This window comes from Colius striatus, chromosome 2 (assembly GCF_028858725.1).
Source record: "Colius striatus isolate bColStr4 chromosome 2, bColStr4.1.hap1, whole genome shotgun sequence".
NCBI lineage: Eukaryota > Metazoa > Chordata > Aves > Coliiformes > Coliidae > Colius > Colius striatus.
Window position 1 is genome coordinate 87,652,972 of NC_084760.1, and position 21,867 is coordinate 87,674,838.

The window sequence follows — 21,867 nt, forward strand, 5'->3', positions numbered from 1 at the left end:
CTTCCCCCGGGGCGGGGGGACCGCGGCGGCCTGAGCCTGGGCCGCCCGCTGCCGTAGCAGTGGTCTCGGAGCTCCCGGGTTAGATTGCACGGCCGGCGGAGGAGGCGGCTCGGGAGCTTCCACAGTCGCTGTGGGGCCTCGGGGCTCCTCGCGTCCGGATCTGTGGTGTCCGGTGCTGTTATGATCTATCTGTCTCGTTACAGGTCGTTGCTCGCCGCTTCCCCTGCAGCACCTCTTGGATAGCTACCAGTGCAGCCAAGAAGATGACCACCTGTCTTACGGGGAGATGGGAATGCTGGTCCCTCCTTTCGGCTGCACCTTTTCTGCAGGTAAAGGCTCTTTCAGGGATCAGGGGATGGGCACATCTATCAATGTTTGATGTTGTTTAAATCTGTCTCATACGTCAGTGGTGAGGCACTGTGGAACGGGCTGCCCAGAGAGGCTGTGGATGCCCCCTCCTTGGCAGTGTTGAAGGCCAGGTTGGCTGAGGCTTTGAGTCAACCTGAGCTAGCGGAAGGTGTCTCTGCCCATGGCAGGGAGTTGGAACTAGATGATCCTTAACGTCCTTTCCACCCCAAGCCATTCTATGATTCAGTGGTTTGCTTCAGAGTTTATTGTTTCAAAGTGGGCTGGTAATAATGTACTTGTACCTAGATGAGGCATAAATTGGATCAGGGTGCTCCTGATGTACAAGTAGAAAGTATTGCCTTAAAAAATTCCCTAAACAAAGCATTTTTGTTAATGTCTCTATTTCAGCTTTGTCTGTTTCAAGGTACGTCCTCATGGTGACAGTACTAAGCTACATAGTTGAAAAACTGTGCTTTGTTCCACTTATATGAAAGGTATAACAGGACAGACAATAGCACGTAGAAATCAAAGAAGTGGGTGGACGTTGTTAGACTGTTACACGTAGCCTTTTCCCATGATGAATGAAGTAAGTGTGGAAGCTCCTGGATCTTTAGGGCAAAACTCTTTCATTGTAAAGGTCCTTTCCAACCCCTACTGATTCATAGGTAAGTTTAGGTTATGGAAGCTTGCTTATTAAAACTTAAAATATTAGTTAGAAAGTTGCACATATAGTTTTATGAATCTCCTAGTCTTGTAAGCCCACAAACAGAGCTATTAGAAAGACACAGCTATTTCTTGTAATGTAACTAGTGCTTAGTGCTGATAGTTTCAAGACTGGTATGTACCTAAGCAAAATTATTATGGCGAAGCTATTACATTAGTTCTACACTTGAACATTCGGACATTGTACACCACTGATAATTACAAGGCCTGCCTAGCCCTCAACAAAACTGTTATATGGGATGGCAGAGGTTTTAGGCCAGTTTTCATCCTGTCCAAGGACCAAGGAGTAAAGATACATCGCAAGGAAAGTTTGGATCTTAATCCAAGAGTGATCCCTAATGACCACTGAAGGAAGCAAGAGGACACAGAAACAAACATGACAGAGGCGTAACTTGGGTGGATAGGTGGGCCCTTTCCTGCAAATGTGATGAATATTCATGTTTGCTGTAAATATAAGCTGAGAATCCAAAGGCTGGGGTGGGCATGTTTGGTGGAGAAATTCCCCTGTGTTCCCCAGCACTGCAATAAAGAACACCTGCTTAATAGTCACATTGGCTATTGAGTCCTGACTGGCATCTTCACAGCATCACTACTGTTCTATGACTATATGATTTTACCCTGGTTTTGCTATGAGCTGATATTTTTTCTCCAATGCAGCTTCCTGCTTTTCCAATTCAGATCCATAGAAAGCACTGGAGGTTGTAAATAATAGGTAGTATAGACACAGAAAACTATGACTAGAGAACTATGATTAACTAGTGAGAGGCCGTTATCTCCAAAGTTGCTCTTGGAGCCATTTGATTGCCTATGTATGGTAGTTCCTGAATGGAACATATAGAAAAAATGTCTGCCAATATGTCTGCATTTTGAATTTTTAAATATCTCTATAAATACTGTTTATTTCACAGCTATGCTGTGTACCCTATTTAAAGTGTCTGTTTTCCTTCACAAAGAGCAAGGGTATGATTACGAATCAGCTACCTAATACACAAATACATTTCAATTTCTTTTCAGCCCCAAACTTGGAGCATGTACTGGCAGTTGCAAATGAAGAGGGATTTGTTAGACTGTATGATACTGAAGCCCAAAACACCAGCAAACTCATCTTTAAGGGTAAATGTTATATAGAATGTGATATTCATTTGATGTGATGTGATTTACTGGAATCAAAGAAAGCTTTTTGCAAGTTATTTAAACATAAATGTGGGCAGTACTTCAACCCATTCATGTACTTTGCAGAGTCATTACAAAGCAGCAGTGTGAGCGTGCTCTTAGTAGGTGAATGGTTCTGTGTTGGTTTTTATGCCTAATGCAAGCTCTTGACTAGTGTTTTTTTTCAGTGTCTCATGTTTTTTAGTCTTTTGCACAATATCATACTGCAATGCATTGAACTAATCTTGGCTTTTGTTTTCTTGTTAGAATGGCAGGCTCACTCAAATGCTGTATTTGACCTTGCCTGGGTACCAGGGGAACACAGGATTGTAAGCAGTCTTTTGCCATCTAACTTTATTTTTAGTGCTTTGGCAAATGTGTGCAGAAAGTGACTAAAGCTTTTTATTTTTTCTCTGAAGGTCACTGCTTCAGGAGATCAGACAGCCAAGGTGTGGGATGTGAGAGCCGGCGAGCTTCTTGGCATATGCAAAGGTCACCAGTGTAGCCTCAAGTCAGTTGCTTTTTCTAGGTTTGAGAAAGGTAAACGTTCATATTCCATGTTGTGTTTTCTCCTTATTCTTTCCCCTTGGTATATTGGTACTTTTGAGGCTAAAAAAGGGCTTTGGCAACTGGCTGTTACAAATCGGAAAGGCCAACTGGGCAGTGACCCAGCCAGTGAAGCAGAACTAACTTCTTGGAACTTAATGGTGACCTGATGATAACATCTGCACATTTCTGATCTTGGGTGAGTTTAAGAATTCATACCTACTGCCATGCATAGGTGTGTAAATACTCTTTTCATAAGCAGGTTTCTCTAGAATAGGAGTAAGAAAAAGCAGTAAGAGTAAGGAAACTAGCCAAAAAGCATGGCAGAACAGTGGCCTGATTTTTTAATGTTTCTAGGACTAGTGTCCCAAGTGTTGGAGCAGAAGACCCAGAGGCACATAGATGGCATTGCACTGCATTCAGTTAATGAAATGAACATCTTTGGAAGCTAATGGCCCTCTTTTTCTTCCTCTCAGCTGTCTTCTGTACTGGAGGCAGAGATGGAAACATCATGGTTTGGGATACCAGATGCAACAAGAAAGGTAACCGAGCTTTCAGATATGTATCAAAAAAGCATGGTTTCTCATGTAAAGACAGTACTCAGAAGTACTTGTTAGACTAATGCTCTCAATTACAATATCAGCAACGCTTCAGTAAGAAGAGGAGGATTGTCAGATTGCAGTGTACGTTGTTAGTACAGTAACAGGATGTAATAGGTATTTCTTCTCTGTATAATATATTTTTCCATTTTGCAGAGGTCTCAAATTTGCACCATGATATACACACTGGCCTGATAATGCTCTTTGTGTTGGTAGGGAGATAAGGGGGTATAGAATACATCCCTATGTGGGACAGCACAAAGATAGGTGGGCTGGGTGAGAGTGCTTAGGTTAGAGCCATCTGTAGGAATGAAACAAAGCTGGGAAGGCCCCTGCCAGAGCAGGGTGGAAGCAGAACGTGCAGAAGCAAAGGAGTTTGTGAGTGCTGGGAGCAACTGAGTATATTATGGGAACACCTACTAAATGGAGCATGAGCTCATTCTGCTCCTGTCTTTCTGTTCCCTGGAGCTTTGTCTTCCCTAGTCAGATCACGCCCTTATGTCTCTTCCCAGTTCCCTGCTCTGTCCCAGCAGCTCCTGGCCTGTGCTGCCAGAATATGTCTTGCTCTTTCCTCTGTCCCAGGTTCCCTGGCTCTTCAAACTATTAAGTCAGGCAGAAGGGAGGCTCCACATAATTGAAGTGGGAGGTATATGAAAAAAGTAGAAAACTCTAGTAAAACTCTAGTAAAGCAGGAAGTTTCATAAAGTGAGAAGTAGCAGGCAAAAAGCTAAATAGAAAATCATAAAAGAAAGTGGGAAAGCACTGTAAACCTTCCAGTAAGTAAATTTCTGCTTGGGATAAGGGGAATTGAATGTTCCAGACCAGGATGGTTGCTGAAGAGAAGACCAAGGGGTAATAATTTCCAAAGACAGCCTCCCTAGACTGAGTTTAGTTTTGTGTCCACACTACATTGTCTTCTGTAATTCTTTGCAATATATATTCCTGTTTTCTTCTGTGTTCTTCTCATCAGTTTCATATGAAACTAACAACTTTTGTTTTCAGAATATGTAAATGATTTTGAAGGTTAGGCTCAGGCAATTCTTAGGACTTGTTCCAAGCTGATGCCTGTTTTATTAAAATGACAGCAGAATTGCATAGAAGCTATTGAGATGTCTTTGCTTTCTTTCAGATGGATTTTATAGGCAGGTGAATCAAATCAGCGGAGCACACAATGTGGTTGACAAGCAAACGCCTTCCAAACCGAAGAAGAAGAGGCAGAACTTAAGAGGACTTGCTCCCTTGGTGGTAGGTATCTGGAAAACAAATGAAATGCAGGCCTCTCTTCTGAGGACAATGTTATTCACAGGGGTCTTCCTAAGTAATTGTCATGAGAAATATTTGGCTTGAGTGTGATGAATGCTTCCATTTATCTTTGCAGAGGTTGGTTTTTGTGTCATGGTCACTTGTTATGGTTAATTTTAGACATTGTTTAGTTCTCTAACAACCTACATGCCATCAAAGCCATCTTTGTGCAAACGCCATGTGAAAATACATCTTTTTTCTTTTTTTTTTTTCTAGAGAGGGAAAGAGTGGCCAGCACAGGGGCAAGACAGGGAGGTTATTTTTCCCTCTAGTTTGACCACACAAGTTACTGCATTACTGAAGTAACACCTGGTCTTATTTAATCTATGAAACCTTGTGATGAAGTCAGCTCTCTCGTCTCTGACCTGAAAGGTGTAATATCAAACTGTTGCCCAAACACCACTGAGTGGCAATTTCACTGGTGGGAGTGTTCAAAGGACTGTTGTGTCCTAAATGGCATCTGGTATTTCCAGGTTCTCCTGCATGGCTAGGAGAGTTTTTCTAAGTATTCACTTGGCCTTGAACCAAGCATCAGGATCTTGCTGACCTTGAAAGAAAATTAAGTCTTTTTTTTTTACCTTGTTCTTTTTTTTTTAAGGATTTCCAGCAGAGTGTAACTGTGGTACTGCTTCAGGACAAGCACACTCTTATCTCTGCAGGAGCTGTTGATGGGTAAGGAGGGAGGATGCCCGCCTTTCTGTCTATTCCGTGTGTTCCTCTTGGTGACACAAAAAGATTGGGAGATTTTCTTTGTCTAAGATCACTCAGTGGCTCACAAGGCTGGAGTTACTATTTGGCAGAATGAGCAGAGCTACTCTGCCAGCTTGCATTGGCAAATTTGAATGCTGATTTTCTTCCTTACTGGAGATAGCAGCACTGGGACAAATGGTGCATATGTAATAAATACTCCTGAACAAGAGCAGTTCTTATCGTCACTCTCTATTGTAGACCTATGGGACCACACATAAACAGACTATTGTTAGACAGTGAGCTGTTTTGGGATGCAAGTGGGTGGCTGGTCCCTGGATGTGTGTAGGTGTACTTGAGAAAATGTTGCCTCGAGTTACAAAAGATGCGTTCTTTTAGGTGCCAGCATCCATTTCAGCATCTCAGAGATCAAGCAAACGGTCTCATTGATTAGCATGGAGATTACTCTGCAGCACTTGATTGTTTAGTAGGCTCCATGTGGTCAGAGCCTTTCTGAGACAGATAAGATTGACTCTCCTGACTGTGAAAGTGAGAAAAAACTTGGACTTAATTTTTAAAACTACAAGTCAGAAGTATAAAGGCTTCCTTGTATTTCTTTTTAGTAGTTGAATAAAGTTGATGTGGAGGGTCTTCTTATACCTTCTGATAGTTGAAGAAGGCAATGCTGCTTCCTCATCCATATCCAGCAGAGCAGTTGTTTTGCATTCAGCACTTCTCTGCTCTGCTTCTGCTCAGTTGTGCTTCTGAGCACTGGACATGCCTCAGTAAGGAGTATTCCTCGGTAACCTGTCTTCCTTCGCTCTTAGAAGGCCCCATCAGCATTGCAAAAGAAATTTTGAAGTTGAAGACTCTCCTGCTTTTCTTTTTCAGTGTGATCAAAGTATGGGACTTGCGTAAGAACTATGCTGCCTACCGTCAGGACCCGGTGCCTTACAAGTCCTTTTCCTACCCGGGAACCAGTACTCGCAAGCTTGGTAAGTTCTTGAAGGATGTATTTGTTAAAGTGCAAGGTGAATTTAAGAGATACTGATGGTGCCAATTATCGATCAGACTGACCAGCTCAGCAGGTTGTTTTGATTGCCAGTACAAAAATTTCAAGTTGAGGAGTGAAAGGGCTCCACTTTTGTGGGGTTTTTTTCAGCAGTGCATTTTCAGGAATGCAGATGAGGGAATAATGTCACTCTTGAGGTAGAATTTAACTAGTCGTTGTGACTCAAGAATAGAAATTAAAATGAAGTCTTTCTTTGCATTGTGTCTTACAAAGGCAACTGACCAGACTGAGGTTTTACATCATAACCTTCCAGATTCAAGCAACTCTTGAAGTTGTTTGTTATCAAAAACAATAGCGCTCTTGTTCGTGTTGTTCAGTGCTTCTTTGTATCTTAATGCCTTACAGTTGCTCTAATGCAGCACAGTAATTCCCAATCATTTGTCTAATCAACTGTCTTGACCTGACAGTGGTCAGTGTCAGTCCCAAGGACACGAGGAGGGATGGAATTCTGAAGGAGCTGGTTGTGAAGTAATTTCCTTACAGAGAAAGATTTTTCTTTAACCTAAATCAGTAGCAAATCAGAGGATGGCTTATTCTACCAAAACATGAGGCTTTCTATTTAATTTTAATATCTGCCTCTACAATTGGTTGTCCCTATTATCCATTTGAAATTAACAAATTAATCTCTTGCCTGCTCTGAAAGTGACATTTCTCTCTAAATATTACCATGAATCCTGATGAGAAAATGCAATTGTTTAATATAATAAATGTTTCGCTGGCAAGTGTCAAACAAACTTTCCAATAACAATCTCTTAAGTGACAGAGATCCTTTCCGAATTTCCCTCTCTAGGTATTTCTTTGAGAATGGCTGTTTTACAAAATGTTATTTGTGGAGGTATTTCTTGTTAAGAACTTCTTTCTTTGTAGGATATTCTAGCCTGGTTTTGGATTCCACTGGTGCTAATCTGTTTGCTAACTGCACTGATGACAGTATCTATATGTTCAATATGACGAGTTTAAGGACCACTCCAGGTAAGTGTGATATCTGTGTAAATAGCTGCCAAAAATAGATGTTACAGAGCATAAGAAGGCGAGTTTCTCCTTACGACTTAGAGAGACGGCATCCAGCTTGAATGCTTAGGAAACTTAATCTGTGCTTTTTGATGTCTAACGCTACCCAGGAGAGAAGGCACCTGTTGCAAGGGCTGTTTGTATTTTGTGTTAAGCCACGCACTTAAAACTACTAGCACAAAAACTAACTTACATAAGTGCAGGTAGTGGTTCACCCAGACAGAGACTAATGGTAGTTTGCATGTTGACTCTAGTTATCTGGTGATCAAGGGCTACCCACCTGAAGTGAGTTTTGAGTCCTCTGCTTATTGCCATTCACTGTTTTTTTAAGCTCTTGGATATGAATCCGTGTAAAGTGATCACTTGCTATGTTGTATACAGATAATTTGAGATGAATTATAAATTTAGCTTCTACTGTAGTTTCTGGGAGAAAGCTTCTCCAGCATATTGTGAAGGTGCTTCAGCTTTTTAGATTTTTTTTAAACTCTGCATCTGTGACCTTTATGTTGACATGATGGCCCACAGCCTTTGGTGCTTTGTCACAGGCCAGCGGCTGCTTCTCAGAAAGCACCAAAACTTGTTAGAGGCATTCCAGCCAGGCACATGATTTAGTTTCCGTTGCTTTTTCCCAGTCTCTCAGTTAATTGAAATTAAATGAACAGTGTGTCTTTCTGCCTGCTCTTCAGGAAGGCAGTCCAGTGGGTGGGAACGCTTCCAGAGTCGAGAAGTGGTGTAAGCAGTAAATATTAATAGGTCAGTTGTTGAGGTTAACCCTGGCTGCCCCTGCAGAGCTGTGGAAATACGCTTACTGGCCTGTCCCCTGGCAGGAGTGAGCTCTCTCAAAGCACAGGGCATCCCGCCCTCAACCTCCTCATGGAGCTCTTGCCTTCTGCCTGTGGCTGATAAACACCCGCGGGCAATATCATTGCGTCCACGCTAGATGGAAGGCGTGGGGCCCCTCGGTGTGCTGCTGCTCCCGCAGAGGGCAGCGCTTGCCCACTGGTCAGGGCCTCTCTCCTCGCTCCACGGCTTTCATCCTCATTGTGGCTGCTCTTATCTAGTACTGAGGCAGCTTTCATTTGCAGAGGGACGTGAGGGAATCCGCACTGGAACAGGACTTGCTTGTAGGTCTGGCTTAGGAAGGGACTTACTGTCTGGTAACAACTGTGCTGAGAGAGATGTGGGTAAAAATTAAGGGGTATTTTGGGGTCTCACAACTTTTCAAAGACAGACACATATCCTCTGGTCTGTGGGTCACCTCCTTCACCAAAACCACTCTTAAAACAGAGCTGGTAGTGGGGGTGCCAGCCACACCTGGCGCTGCATCAGGAAGCTCATGCTTTCTGCCCAATGAGAGGATGAGATGTTGCGTGGCCAAGTGCCCTAGATCTGTACCTGGCTCTGGTGCTGGCTGTCAGCTCTTAGGCCCTCCCAGTAAGGGGAATAGCAGCCATTCAATGCAATCGCTTCACAGCTTTAGCAAACGCTGCTGAGGCTTTAAATACAGGCAGGCAGCAAAGTGTGGCTGACATGATGCAAATTTTGTTGATGAAATAAAGATACTGGCAGCAGGAGGAAGGAGAAGCAAGAACCTTTGTTGCCACTTTGGTGGAAGAAGGCCCTCGCTGTGTTTTCTGTGTGACTGCCCTTGTTACAGTAGCAGGACTGGTGACCATGGCTGAGGGAGGAAGAGACAAGTAACCTTAAGGAGAACAGTGGGGCAGCCCAGGTGATATCTCGGCCTACTTGTGATATAGGTCAAGCTAAAGCTTTAATGAAACCGCCATGGCTTCTTAATGCTGTGGAGAGAGCTGTTGCTTCATGCGAGAAGCCTGAAGGGCTCCAGCTGAATAATAAAAACTTCCCGTTGCTGGAGATGGAGCCCCAGAGCTAGGGAGCAGTGCAACCACTTTCTCCAAAGGATATGTGGCTAGGCAGGAAAAGCCTGTAAGATCAGCCCTCCTCATGCAACTGACTCCACAGCTGTGCATTGAATGGGGCTTTCATTTTTTACCTTTTTTTTTTTCTGTTCTCTTCATAGTGGCTATTTTCAGTGGGCACCAGAATTCAACCTTTTACATCAAATCCAGCACTAGCCCAGATGACCAGTTCCTGGTCAGTGGCTCGAGTGACTGCAACGCGTACATCTGGAAGGTGAGGAGGTTGGGAGGGACCCCAGCACGCAACCTGAAGCTGCTCTGCTATTTTGTTTCATCTGGTTTTCATGTCCACAGGAATCTCCCTGCCTCCCAGTCTTACTCAAAGCAGTGTGGGGTTAGCTCCTGGCATGTTTTGCCTAGAGTGTGTTTGTTGCTGTCGAGGCTAGATGTAACTGTTTAACGTAAAACAGAGCTAACCTCTTGCCATCAATATGTCTCTCATCACTGCTGCTTGTTGCGAGTGGCTGATCTTAATCTGGTTTTAATGGGCATTAAAATCCTCTTTCAGTCCTCTTGATTCATGCATCTATGACAAGTAGATAGACAGTTCTCAGTTCATATTTAGCAGTGGAGCACATTAGCACAAACCTAACAATTTATTTGTTTTAAAGGGCAGTCTTTCCCCCACCTTCCTATTTTCCAGCTCTTGTTTCAGACGCAGCTTTTTCTCGTGTTTAATTTACAGCAGTTAAAGCCTTTGTATCACAGCAAGGGCTCAGCCAGAGCCTTCAGCAAAATTCCAAAGTACTGTCTGACAGCCGAGAGGCTTCATCACTTGGCATCTTGCACTGACACGTAGGAAATGCAAACGTCACCAACTTAATAGCAAGGAGCCTCAGAATGAGGTGTGCTTTAAGTTCTGTTCTCCATACTTGACAGCCATATGGGAACAGAGTAGACTTCTTATTCAAGTAAAACCAACAGAAACCACAGGTGTCTGCCTCTTTCAGGTTAGCAGTGATTTTTAGGGAATGCTGACTTGCTTACCCATTTCATAATGAGTTTGAAAGCAAAATACGAACCTTTCAGAGCAGAGAGGGTCAGCCTGCTGAGGTTGTGGTTTCATCTCTTTCACTTGAAGAACACTTGTAAGGAGCTAGGTTGCTTACTCAGTAGTAGCAGGAGTGCAGTAACATGGCTACTCCCAGGCCAAGTTGTGTAATTTTAACAGTTGTGTTATTTTAACCTTCCTTGTGTTCCATGTCAGTTCAGCAAAATTGCCTGAGCAAACTCGAGTTGCTCATCATTCATTTGTGTCTTTTGGTACTTTCTTGGAATATGGGCTGGGACTGAGTCGAGAGCATTTGAGGATGTCATTGCATCTCAAAGTTTAAGCATTTAAGCACATTTAAAATTCATTCGTGTACAGAAGGCTTCTGTTGCTGTCACGTATGAGTGACAGACCATATTGCATATTTATTAGCTAAATCATCAGATGATTTCTTTTATTTCAATCCTGTAGTCACGTTAGAAATGTGACTTCCAGCATAACTGTCTCTTTCAAGATCTGTCATACCAGAGGCTTCATAATTAGTTTTAAATGCTGGCAGATATTACTGACTCTGAAACATATGTATCTTTTCCTGTGATGAGGATTTACTATGCCATGAAAAAAACATGGTTAGAACTTGCACAAGCAATTAACAAGTAACGTTGGAAAGACCTTAATGAAGAGCGTTACCTTTCCATATCTAGAGAGGAATGAAAGGCAGAGGAAGACCTTGTTGAGGATGAAAGGCAGAGAAAGACCTTGTCCACCCAGATTATTTCTTTGAGAAACTTTTGCATTAGTGCTAGGTTGTGTTTGGGTCAGCAGTTCCCAAGGAACACTGTGGCTAGCAGTTATTGCTGACGAGGATGCTATTCTGGTTTGTCTCCATACACAAATCTCTTCCAGACAATGAACACTTGCTTTACTGTGTTGGGTTTGTTGGGGTTTTTTTAATTACTAGTCCATTGATTAATGAACTGACTCTAGAACAACCCTAAGATTATAAAAGCCAGAGAAGTTTCTCTCAACAAAGATGGTACTAGCTGAGATACCTTCCTGGTAACAAAAAAATACCCTTTACAGACATATAGTTACATTGTCCTGTGAATCTTTTAGTATAGACCACTCCGAGGTGACCATATAAATTACCCTTTGGTCTGTCCCAGCATTGGAATTTAAGTGCTTCTGTGTCGTATGTTGCATAAAACTATATACACCATTTAATGGTGAATCTTGAAGATGGATATAACAGCTGTTTCAGTGAGTAGAATAACTAATAAAGTCTCATTTCCTAGATTTCTCTTTTTAGCCTTTCCACAATAGCTCTAACTTCCCCAACAATATCCTGTCAAATTGCAAAAAGCAACATGTGCTGGGGCTAATCCCGACTTAACATGTGCAGACTGACTGACCATCTTCTGCCAAACACAGTGCACGCAGCTATGACTATGCATCCTCCTTTAGCTCACAAGACTAGAAACTGGATGTAGCTGGTTTAATTTATACTACTATAGGGTAAGACTAGTGTAATTCTCATCCTCTGCTTTCCTTTCAGCAAGCAGTTGCTATTGGACCACTATTGTGTCTTTCATGAGTGCCTGGCAAGTCTGCTATTAAATGTAAACAAGATCACCTGTTGTTTATTCCCTAAATAGGGATCTAGTTTCCATGGTATTGCATGTTTTGGCAGAGAAGGGAATACCCTGACCAAGGCATTTAGGATATTTATTCAAGTGATTGCCTCTGCTATGCCAGGAAAAAAAAGTGGCCCGTTAAGACGAACCTGAACAGAACAACTTGAAGATTTAAAGCTGGATATTCAGCTGCAGTTTTGCTGGCTGTTGTAGAAAGTGATCCACTGGAGAAAAACTTGTATGTAAATCAGATGCCTTCCCTGATGTCTTGCATTTTACTTTGAAATCTATATGTAACGTCTACTTCTTTTCCCACACACTGAAGTATCTGTTTATTCACTTAGTCATTTATGCAAATCCCTTTGATAAATCCCCTTTATAATGTCACATCAATAATGGTGACTCATAGCTCTAGAAAAGATTGCCTGCTGAAAGCGTGCAAAACTTGGATGTAGTCTCTGTGTGTTTTCTTCCTTGGGCCACTTAATGCCAGCTTCAGCTCTGCCGCTTACACGAGCCGTAGTTGAAGATTATTAGTAATACTATAGCACAGGGGAAAGATTTTTGTGAAGGATGCAAGAGAAATGGAGGTTGGCTTAACGAGCATGAGTGATTTAGGAAGCTTTTTAATGAACTCTTCAGAGGGTCTTTGGTCCAGCTGGTTGGCTGGAGGAGGTACAGGCACTTGGCAGTCGCACAAATGCCAGTTCTGAAGCCAGTGAAGGTTCACCTATAAGATTTTGACCTGTGATTGGGACGTTTGTGAAAATGGCTGCAGAATATATTTGCCTATCCTGATTCAAAGCATGAGCTTCTCAAACTCTTAAGCATCTTTAGCTAGAACAGGTAGAGGTACTTAATGTAGCAAAATGCTTGTGTCGTATTTTGGGCTGACAACCCTGGAGGCAGAAATCCTGTGTGTAGCAGGAATTGAACAAGTGTTTCCAGGCAAGTCAGTACATCTCAGTGCTGACCAACTGCTTCACTTCTAGAAATGAAACATGAACCGATTCTTAGGTCTACATCAGTTGCTGCCTCATGATGAGAGGCTGAGAGTATTTGATTTATCTGTCTCATATCATAAATATGGAATGTATTCACATGCTGCTGCACAGGTGGGCTGTGGGGTCTTTTCTTAGTGATATATATTAGGCTGCAGGGCTTCTGATTGTGTACTTGTTTTTGCATGGAATTTTTAAGGTTTCTGAGCCCAGCCTTCCTCCACGGATACTCCACGGCCATTCTCAAGAAGTTACCTCCATTGCTTGGTGTCCTTCAGACTTCACGAAGGTTTGTTTTCTGGAAGATTGTCTTTCCCATGAAACATTTGCTTTTCAAAAATGCAGCAGTATTTGTTTATTTGGGAGGAAATGTTTGGTCAATAACTTCTAAAAATGTTAGGAGGACAGTGTATAAAGCTTGTCACACGAGCACAATGTGTCAGAACTTTTTCATTACTTCCAAATAATTTAGGCTATTTGGTAAGACCCAGGAAATTGCAAATGAACAAAGACCTCTCCTGATAAGAGCTGGTGATACTACCTGTGAGACAAAGTTGTGAAACCATTTAATCAAGGCGTTCATAAGCCAAATGCTTGTTTTGTGGTTCCATACTTACAGCTTCCTTACCTGTCTGACCATTGATCCATCTGCTAGTCTTGTACAGAGCAGCAAGACATTTTGAATGGCCTTTAAAAAACAGGTGAAGTCTTTTCATTGTGACCTTTTTTCAAAATATGAGCTGTTTTTATGACATGTTTGTGTCAACACCCAAAACCCTACTATGAATTCAGGTTGGTAACTAAAAGGAAGACAACTGCAGTAGGAGGTCAATTCAAATGATTGGCCTAGCTCAAAATGAGAAACAACCCTGAAAAATCCTGGACAGTGCCCTAGTAATAGCCAGAGTTTCTTTCACTCCATGATATTAAGCAAGTAATCCACTTTCCCTAGCTTGCACTATGACACTGGACCTTCAGAAAAGCTTTGCAGCGTGGGAGGGTGAGAGTCTTGCATGCTAACAGAAGGAATTGATCTAGAGGTATATGATGCACAAAATATGACAATGAACATTTGACATGAAATCTTTGATCTAGAACATCTTGATCATGATGTGTTGGAAATGCAAACCCATACAGCCTTTAAAGTCATTACTGACACAGGTAAGGAATAGACAGCCATTGTACAGGTGCCAAAGCATGAAGAAAACTGGAAAATGTGGTGCTAAGACAGGTCAGAAAGCTGCTTGGAGTGATGTGAGAGGCAAAGTTTCTTTCTGTAGGGACAATATTAGTGTCACTGAGGTCAGAGTAGAGACATTTTCCACATTACTATGAACTTTGGCCACAGCATTTCCCTTTAATTAGTGCTGATTCCCATGTGAGTCCCCAGCTAATCTGTCCAAAGAGTGGCATAAAACGTGGGCTGGATAGGTTCTTTGGAATCTGGATAGGATTCTGGGTAGCATTCCACAGATCCTTTTGAAGCACGTGATGCTGCAATGGGAATCTAGACCAGTTCTAGCAGAGTTGATTTGTCTGCCAGATACTGCTGACATCTGACTTGGACAGATAGCGCTTCAGGCTACTACAGCAGCCTTCCAATGTCACCTTCTCGGTGTGTTGCAAATCCTTGTACCCAAGCAGAAACGGTCCTGAGTAAGAGACAGACCTAGATGCAGGTGCAAAAAGCAGCACGGACACTTGTCTACTGAGTAATTGAAATCTCAAAGTATGCCCCGGCCCTTCCTGAGCAGACTGCTGTCCATGCTGTTTTAGGCAAATGGTTACTGGTGCCCAAGATTTCTCTAGCAGAAAGACATGAAGACAGCAGCCTTGGCCTCTTTAAAGCAAATACTGCTCTCTGGTACAGTAATGAAACAGAATTGTGTTATTTTGTTTGTTTTGTGAGCAAATCTACGCTCAACCAGGCTTCACACTCATTTGTATTGGCATAGTGCATCGAGTGTAGCTGTTCTAGTTCACTTGAACAGTGATCCATAGGATATGCTCTGGTTACTCCCAACAAACTAATTTGTGCTATAGATTGCCACGTGCTCTGATGACAACACTGTGAGGATTTGGCGCTTACGACGCCGTCCTGAGGAGGAGAAATCAGCATTCGGCAAAATCAGCCTAGTGGGCTGGGTCACCCAGAAGAAACCAGAAGAACAACATGGAGCAGGTAAGGCCCCTGACCTGAGAAGTCTTCCTCTGCAACATGGCTTCTGAATTTTGTCTCTTCTCTATACCAACAAAAGCATTTGGCTTGTCTTATTAGTCTTCTATTTTTTTTTCCTATTAGACAACAATTCATGTAGGCAGACAAACATTTCTACTTGTAAATGCTTCTGCCACCAACAAGACAAAGCTGGCTGAAATATTCATTAACACAGCTTGATGGGCAGCCAGGTCTTCAGTGGGTATCAGCAAGGTTCAACAATTGAACAGCCAAAGGAGGTGGTTTACATCTCTTTCTTCAGCTTCATACAGTGGTACTGAATCTATACAGACAAATGCCATGTAGTGAAAGTACTTCAAAAATGCATGTAGACAATCATGGTATGATCATAATGTTGCAGAATTAATCAGTAGTGTTTATCTATTAGCATGTTAAAGCTAGTTAATAAATGCAATACCTTTCTAGAATGCTTAGGCAATCAGACAACCTCTGCAATGTGCTCTTACAGTTAGCAAGCAGATCTGGGCTCTATAGAGAAGCTGCTCGCTGGACATTACGCTAGACCAGAAGATCATAGCACTGATTTGATTTGTGTGAAACTTGCATTTTGTTACCGTAGAGTAGGTGAGAGGAGAATAAGACCTCCACAAAATGAAGTAAACCAAACTTCTCTGTAGAGTAGCTCTGAAACTAAGAATACAATAGCTTCCCAGCAGCTGCTGGTGTGACTTCCTGTATCCTGCCTATCTTTTCCAGCCACTCTCCAAATGAATTTCACCTTGGCTAGCACAACTAAAGGCTGAAGGTCTCCAAATCCCACTAATGGGATACCATTACCTTAACCTTTTGCCAGTGAGTAACAGTCTTGCAGGAAGTTTGCAGGACAATAGCAGGGAGAGTGCCAGGTCTGCCCCATAGCTGGTTGTGTGTGCACATGCTCTGCTTCAGAGAGGGCTCAAAAATCACTTTGTGTACTAGTTTCAGCAAAATAGAAGTAAGCATTGCTCTAGTCTAGAAGCCTGAAGTAGCTCATACACTAAAGCCTTACAAGTCAGCTTTGGCGGTTACCCTAGAAAAATAACTTATTTCTAGTTGCTCTGGCTACATTAAAGTAACACAGGAGGGAAGAGGAAGTACACAGACACAGCAAACACAACAGCAGGCTTCCTGCTGACCTTGGCTCTTGAACACAAAGCACGTGCTGTTAGAGTGTAGCACTTACCTGCAGACTAGTTGAGACTTTGCAAGATAAGTACTATTTCAGACCTGCTGGGATGAGATCTAGGTAGTTCCCCACCCATTTATGTGGAACAAATTGTCAGACTGAGGTTGTATGTTGACTGCTGACCTACATCATGAAGAGTAGCAAGCAGACTTTCCTTTTCTTTGGAAAGTATTTCCCTAGATTGCAGTACTTATCTCTAAGTTTTTGTGTAACTAAATTTCTGGAACAGGCCTGTGCTTGGACAATTTGTGGCTTTTAAATCTGGACTTTTGAAGGTCTTAGGAGAGAAGATAGGAAACCTCTGAAGTAACCTGTTTTGGTGGTATGCATGTTGACTGCAGGTATTTACAGTATTGCACTACATGCAATGGCAGCATAAATGCAAAGAGCTTGGAAGTAGCTTAGTAGAAGCCTGAATAATACAAGCAGTCGTAGAAAAAACCCTGATCTTCGTATTTGTTATGTCACGTTTGAGGATGTTGCTCAGGTTTGGGTTTGTTTCTTTCTGTGACACCCATCCAACTCTCAGAATAGTGTTTTTCTTTTATCCACTCTCTCCCCAGTATAATTTTCAGACTGGTTGGGGGTTGAGAGTGCAAGTGCCGAGCTAGTCATGCAATATTTCTGCTGTATGAGTTTGCAGATGGACATTAGGGATCAAAAGTTGCTGGAGAGCCTTCTAGGAGCTCAGATTTTTATTATTGTCTTGTAAGTGCTCCTTAAAGTAAAGATTAGGAGAAGCAATCTTTGCAGTTACTTTGGTTTAGACCAGATGGAACCGTGTCGTTATGAAGTGGTGCATTTCATCAGGAAAGGGGCCTTTGACTGTTTTGTGTGTTAGAGTGATTTGTAGTGGGATCCATTAATACAGGATCCTATTTCATTTTGTTCTGATGCACCAGTACTTGTATTTTGGATACTAGATAATACAGTAAAAGGAAGGATGGGAAGAGGCTTGGTATGTTGTATAATCAAAGAGTCGTGTAGATGCTCCCTCAAAATGTTGTGGGGAAGCCCAGCATCCTAAAGAAAGTGGCAGGTTATTTACACTACTCGTTGTTTTAATTGAGTGTTTTACAGTACAGTGCTAATGCTGAGAATTGGGAGTTCAGATTCAACAATTCTCTGGTATACAGAAAATGTTTGGAGCTCTTGAGCTCAGCAGTGGAAATGCACACAGTAAATAAAGAGATATTCAACTTCATTGCATCGCAGCAAGTTAGATGGATGAGCAAGCAGGCATCTACCAAACTGGTAATGAGTTCTCTGTTGGATGTTGCCAGAAATAAATAATAATAATATTAAAATAAAATCCTCTAACATTGCTGCAGACCAAGATCACTGCTACATATGATTCCCACTGTTACTAGGGAGGTCCTCGTGCCCTACCTGTGACTACTGTTTTAAGAACCTAGGTATTCAGAACCCCTTTTTAAAAAGCAGGGAGTTCTGCATCCTGGCTAGCGACTTCAAAAGCTACCGTGAAATATCCGCTTGGGAATCATTTGTTTGAAAGAGATAACTTACTACAGTGACAAATTCCAAAGAAAATACAATCTAAGTCCTTGTTCAGGAGGTGAAGAATTTCTCACATTTTGCTGGGTGTGGTAAATAACTACTGTCTTCATACTAATGCAGCATGGCAGAAAACCCTGTCAAAAAGACAACAGGATGGAAGTGTGTCCTTTCCAGCTCTCACTTGTTTTTGGCGGGTTTTTTTAGCTTATTTTTGAAATATGCCTCCGTCAACACCTGACTAGCAGCATTACTCATATGGTAGGGCACTGTAGTTAGTGCAAGGCTTCCTTGGGATTGTGATGAGCTGTGGGACCTGCGCACAGTACCTTTGTGCCCCAACTCAATTAGGCCACTGTTAAAGATGGTGGCACAGGTGGGGATCAGCCTTGCTCTCAGACAGCGTCTTGGTACAGAGCAGTCTGGACTTCTGCAAGGCTTCCAGCAAGGCTAGATTAACTCAGAAGGCTTAAGATCTGTTTTGTCTGTCTGGCAGTCCTTTGGCTGTAGCTCATATAAGTGTGCTTGTTACAGAAGGGATAGATGTCAGACATTACACAAACGTCCTGTATTATACTTGTCAACATGGTACAGGATTGTACAAAGGACTTGCATGAGTTTAACTGAAACTAGAGGGATTTACACAACCTCTTAATTCAAAAGGGTATGTCTGAGAAGCAGAGTCAGTACTGGATTCATCTCCCATTTGGAAGAGGTGCTTACAAAGGAGCTATCTTTAATTTGCTGTTCTGTGTTCCTCATCAGACTACTTCTTTCTCCCTTATCAGGACCACCAACCAGCCCACAGAGTACTCCTGCCAAGGCCTTCACAGTGAGCAGCCCATGTATTTCCTCACCACGGCCAGCTGCCTGTGCTCCCATTTATTCTGGAGACCTTCCCCTGTCTACAAACACTCTGACAGGCACTCTCAAAACCCCTACAGCTGCAGCCTGCACCCCAGCCAAGTGGAATGGAGACAGCCCATGTGCTTCTCCCAAAGTGGTCCCTTCCTCCAAAATGTCCATTAAACATTGGGTTACAAGGACTCCGTGCTCTTCTCCTCCAGAAGTGGGTAAAAAGACTCCTTCTCCCAGAAAAGCCCTGGCAGAAGTCACCCAAGGTCTCCTGGAAGCTGCTTGGCCTGCTAAAGCCCCACACTCCCAGTTTGAAAAACGTGCTAAGAGAAGGCTTGACTGCAGCAAGGAGGATAATGCAGGGCAGAAGTGTCTGCAGGCCTGTAGCTGTGTGACTGAACTGGACCATGCAGCTAAGAAGTCCAAGCTGAATTTATGTCACTTGGCTGCAGATCAAAAAGCTAGTGATGAAGGTTCTCTCAGCCTGGCAGACTTGGATAACGACAATGAAGGCTCCAGCCCCAGCCCAAAGGAGCCTTCCTTTTCTGGGAGCCATATCAATCCATCGGGCCTTCAGACTCCCCCACATCTTCTCAGATCTCCATGTGGGAAAGACACTGAGGTAGTAGATAAAGAGAATAGTTCACCTGAAAGAAAAAATTGGTTGTCTGCTCTGGGAGAGAAGCTACGGACTGGCAGAGCTGGCAGCCAGAGCGCATCCAACAGCCCCCCATCGTCTTGCAGTCCTGGTGCCAAACGACAAGAGGCTGTAGCAGCAGTCACTTCACCAAAAACTGTAAGTAGGATGGTCAGTGACAGGGTTGTGAAAGAAGTTAACCCCAGCTGCCACCCTCCCCTTGTTTGTTCTGTCCTGCTCAGGCATTCAAAGAATTATCTGATCCCTTTGGTTATGGACAAAAGGGATGATATCTGGCCTAATTAGCCAGACAGATTAATGCTGTTATCTGCTAATACCCTCTGTGCAGGAAGAGAATTTTTAGGATGATGGTGTCACTCATTTTAAAGGGACTTTTGGCATACTGGACCTCAGAGGTCCTCACAGTCCCCAGCTGGATGTTCAAAGGATGTAGCTGTCATCTGAAATACAGCTTTACTCTGAGAAGCACAATAATGACAGCACCTTTCCTGGCCGATCTACTGTTTATGTGTTGACCGTCACATCTGCCTGTTTATGTTACTGGAAAGCCACTTTAGCATTGGAACAAAGAGCTAAATTCTACTGTAGCCCAGGTAGCAAAATAATTTGTTACCCAGGTTAAAACCGTGGTGCTAATTAATGTCTTCAGCGCCTTCAATTGAAAACAAGCAGAAAACAAAGCAATTGTAAAAGAGTCAGAGGGCAGGATTTATTTGACCTACATAATCCTACTTTTCACGTACAAGAAGCCTGGCACAGAGCTCATCCTAGGATCTGAAAGTTAAGCTTATAAAGCAGCTACAAAACTTGTTATGAGGGCATGGGGGTTTAACATGCAAACTCAGAAATGATAATTACATTTTTATAATCAAACCACACTGGAAACACATCTCTGAAACTGGACTCAGAGTTCTACAGTGTTCTTGACTGAGTCTTGTTTCAGTAACTGTCAGGTAAATTTTCAATCATCAAATTAAAGTTTTACTCCCAATTCAGTACCTGATGCTAGGAGTTGTTGCTGTCACTAAGGCTTTTTTTTGGTCTTTCGTTTCTTACTTGATTTCATGTCTTCCAGCACTTCCATCACATATGAAGTGGGCAATCCGCCACTCCTTAAGTTATGCACAGCAGCTTAACTCTTCTTATTGTGCTTGTACCAATATATCTTGGTTATAGGAAACCTATGACTACCTGTGCTTGGTGCCGTATGTGCTTAAACACAAGAGAGAAAGATTTGCCACAGAGAGAGATTACTCCACAACAATTGCCTTTCCTGCCCAGTATGCTCTAGTTCAGAGTTCGGGATGCTCCCGTGTTATACCCAAAGCCTGTGGAAGTGCCTGGAATACCAGCAGCATTTGTTGATCTGCTGCATCTTAGAAATCTGCATCTCACCTACTGTAGGGAAGCTGAAACTGCAGCCAGAGAGCTTTTCTTACAGCAGTAAGACAACCCTAGGTGTTATGCAGTGTTTCCTGTAGGTAGTAAGCCTCTTATCTGCGATACAGATTATAGTAAAGAACCTTTCATTTACTATCTTAGTTGGGGAGCTAAACAAACTGATGGAGGGGAGGCTTTTAAGACTCCTGCAGCATATGAACTGTTAACCTAGAAATGTCTCTTGTTAATTTGTTGGGCTTTTTTTCTCCCTAGGCTGCAACTTCTTCAGTTTCCATGAGGAAGATCTGCACATACTTCCACAGAAAGCCACAGAATGACTGAAGCGGCATGCAGCGGTCGCACCTGACGGATGTTGCCACGGTGGTGTCAAGAATAGACTTAGCAATGCCGACAACAATGACCCAAGAGTACACAGTTTATTGTCAATCATAAACTTAGGGATTCATTCTTCTGTTTTTAAACATATTAACAGTTGAAGTCACCTGAGTGTGGAAAATCTACGCAAGACTTACTGATGGTCTCCTACTGACTTCAGATGAGGGATTTTTTTAATAAAGAACAATGGAGTATGTTTTGCATGGCAACTGTTGTAGTCCAAAGACAGCAACAATTCTGCTGTCCATTGTTGACAGGCACATATAGCCTGTCAGTTTATGTTACTAATTTGATGATGAAACTTCCTTTACTTAAGCGTAATGTATAAATCATTGCAACCTCCTGAAAGGCGAGTGTTTGGAATGTGTGTAGAGAAACTGGAGGTAGATCTGAGCCTCTTCCTGCTGAATGGCATTTCTACAGTTACTCCTCTGGTACCACAATGACTACCTGCTTCCAGCCAGGAAGTTAGGAATGTATTAAGTAAATATAAAAGACTTTTAAACACCCTCTGTCCATCCGATGATGATTACAGTCTTAAGAGGAGACAAAGTATAATGAAATACATAATGCCTGTACTCCTCTTGCCATCCTCTTTTCCCAGCCCGAAAACTTCATATTTACTGAATCAGATGGCTCTTGAATCATCAACA

The 21,867-nt window shown here is 42.6% G+C and overlaps 1 protein-coding gene across 1 annotated transcript; it reads left to right on the forward strand.

Moving 5' to 3' along the window:
- The first annotated feature begins 229 nt into the window (after window positions 1-229).
- On the forward strand, window positions 230-21,811 carry DTL (denticleless E3 ubiquitin protein ligase homolog). The gene is made up of 14 exons (XM_010198302.2): window positions 230-329; window positions 2,086-2,184; window positions 2,491-2,552; window positions 2,643-2,763; window positions 3,246-3,311; window positions 4,498-4,613; window positions 5,269-5,342; window positions 6,249-6,352; window positions 7,297-7,401; window positions 9,482-9,594; window positions 13,206-13,295; window positions 15,050-15,188; window positions 18,714-19,576; window positions 21,092-21,811. The coding sequence occupies exons 1-14, from the start codon at window positions 287-289 to the stop codon at window positions 21,158-21,160; spliced, it is 2,064 nt and encodes a 687-aa protein (XP_010196604.2). The 5' UTR covers window positions 230-286; the 3' UTR covers window positions 21,161-21,811.
- The last annotated feature ends 56 nt before the right edge of the window (window positions 21,812-21,867 follow it).

What these genes read in the sequence shown, in the direction of transcription:
- DTL (XM_010198302.2), top strand. Translation starts at nt 287, where the DNA reads ATGGGAATGCTGGTCCCTCCTTTCGGCTGCACCTTTTCTGCAG. An exon ending in AACCAGTACTCGCAAGCTTG is followed by an intron (nt 6,353 to 7,296) that starts GTAAGTTCTTGA and finishes CTTTCTTTGTAG; the next exon opens with GATATTCTAGCCTGGTTTTG. An exon ending in AGAAGAACAACATGGAGCAG is followed by an intron (nt 15,189 to 18,713) that starts GTAAGGCCCCTG and finishes CTCCCTTATCAG; the next exon opens with GACCACCAACCAGCCCACAG.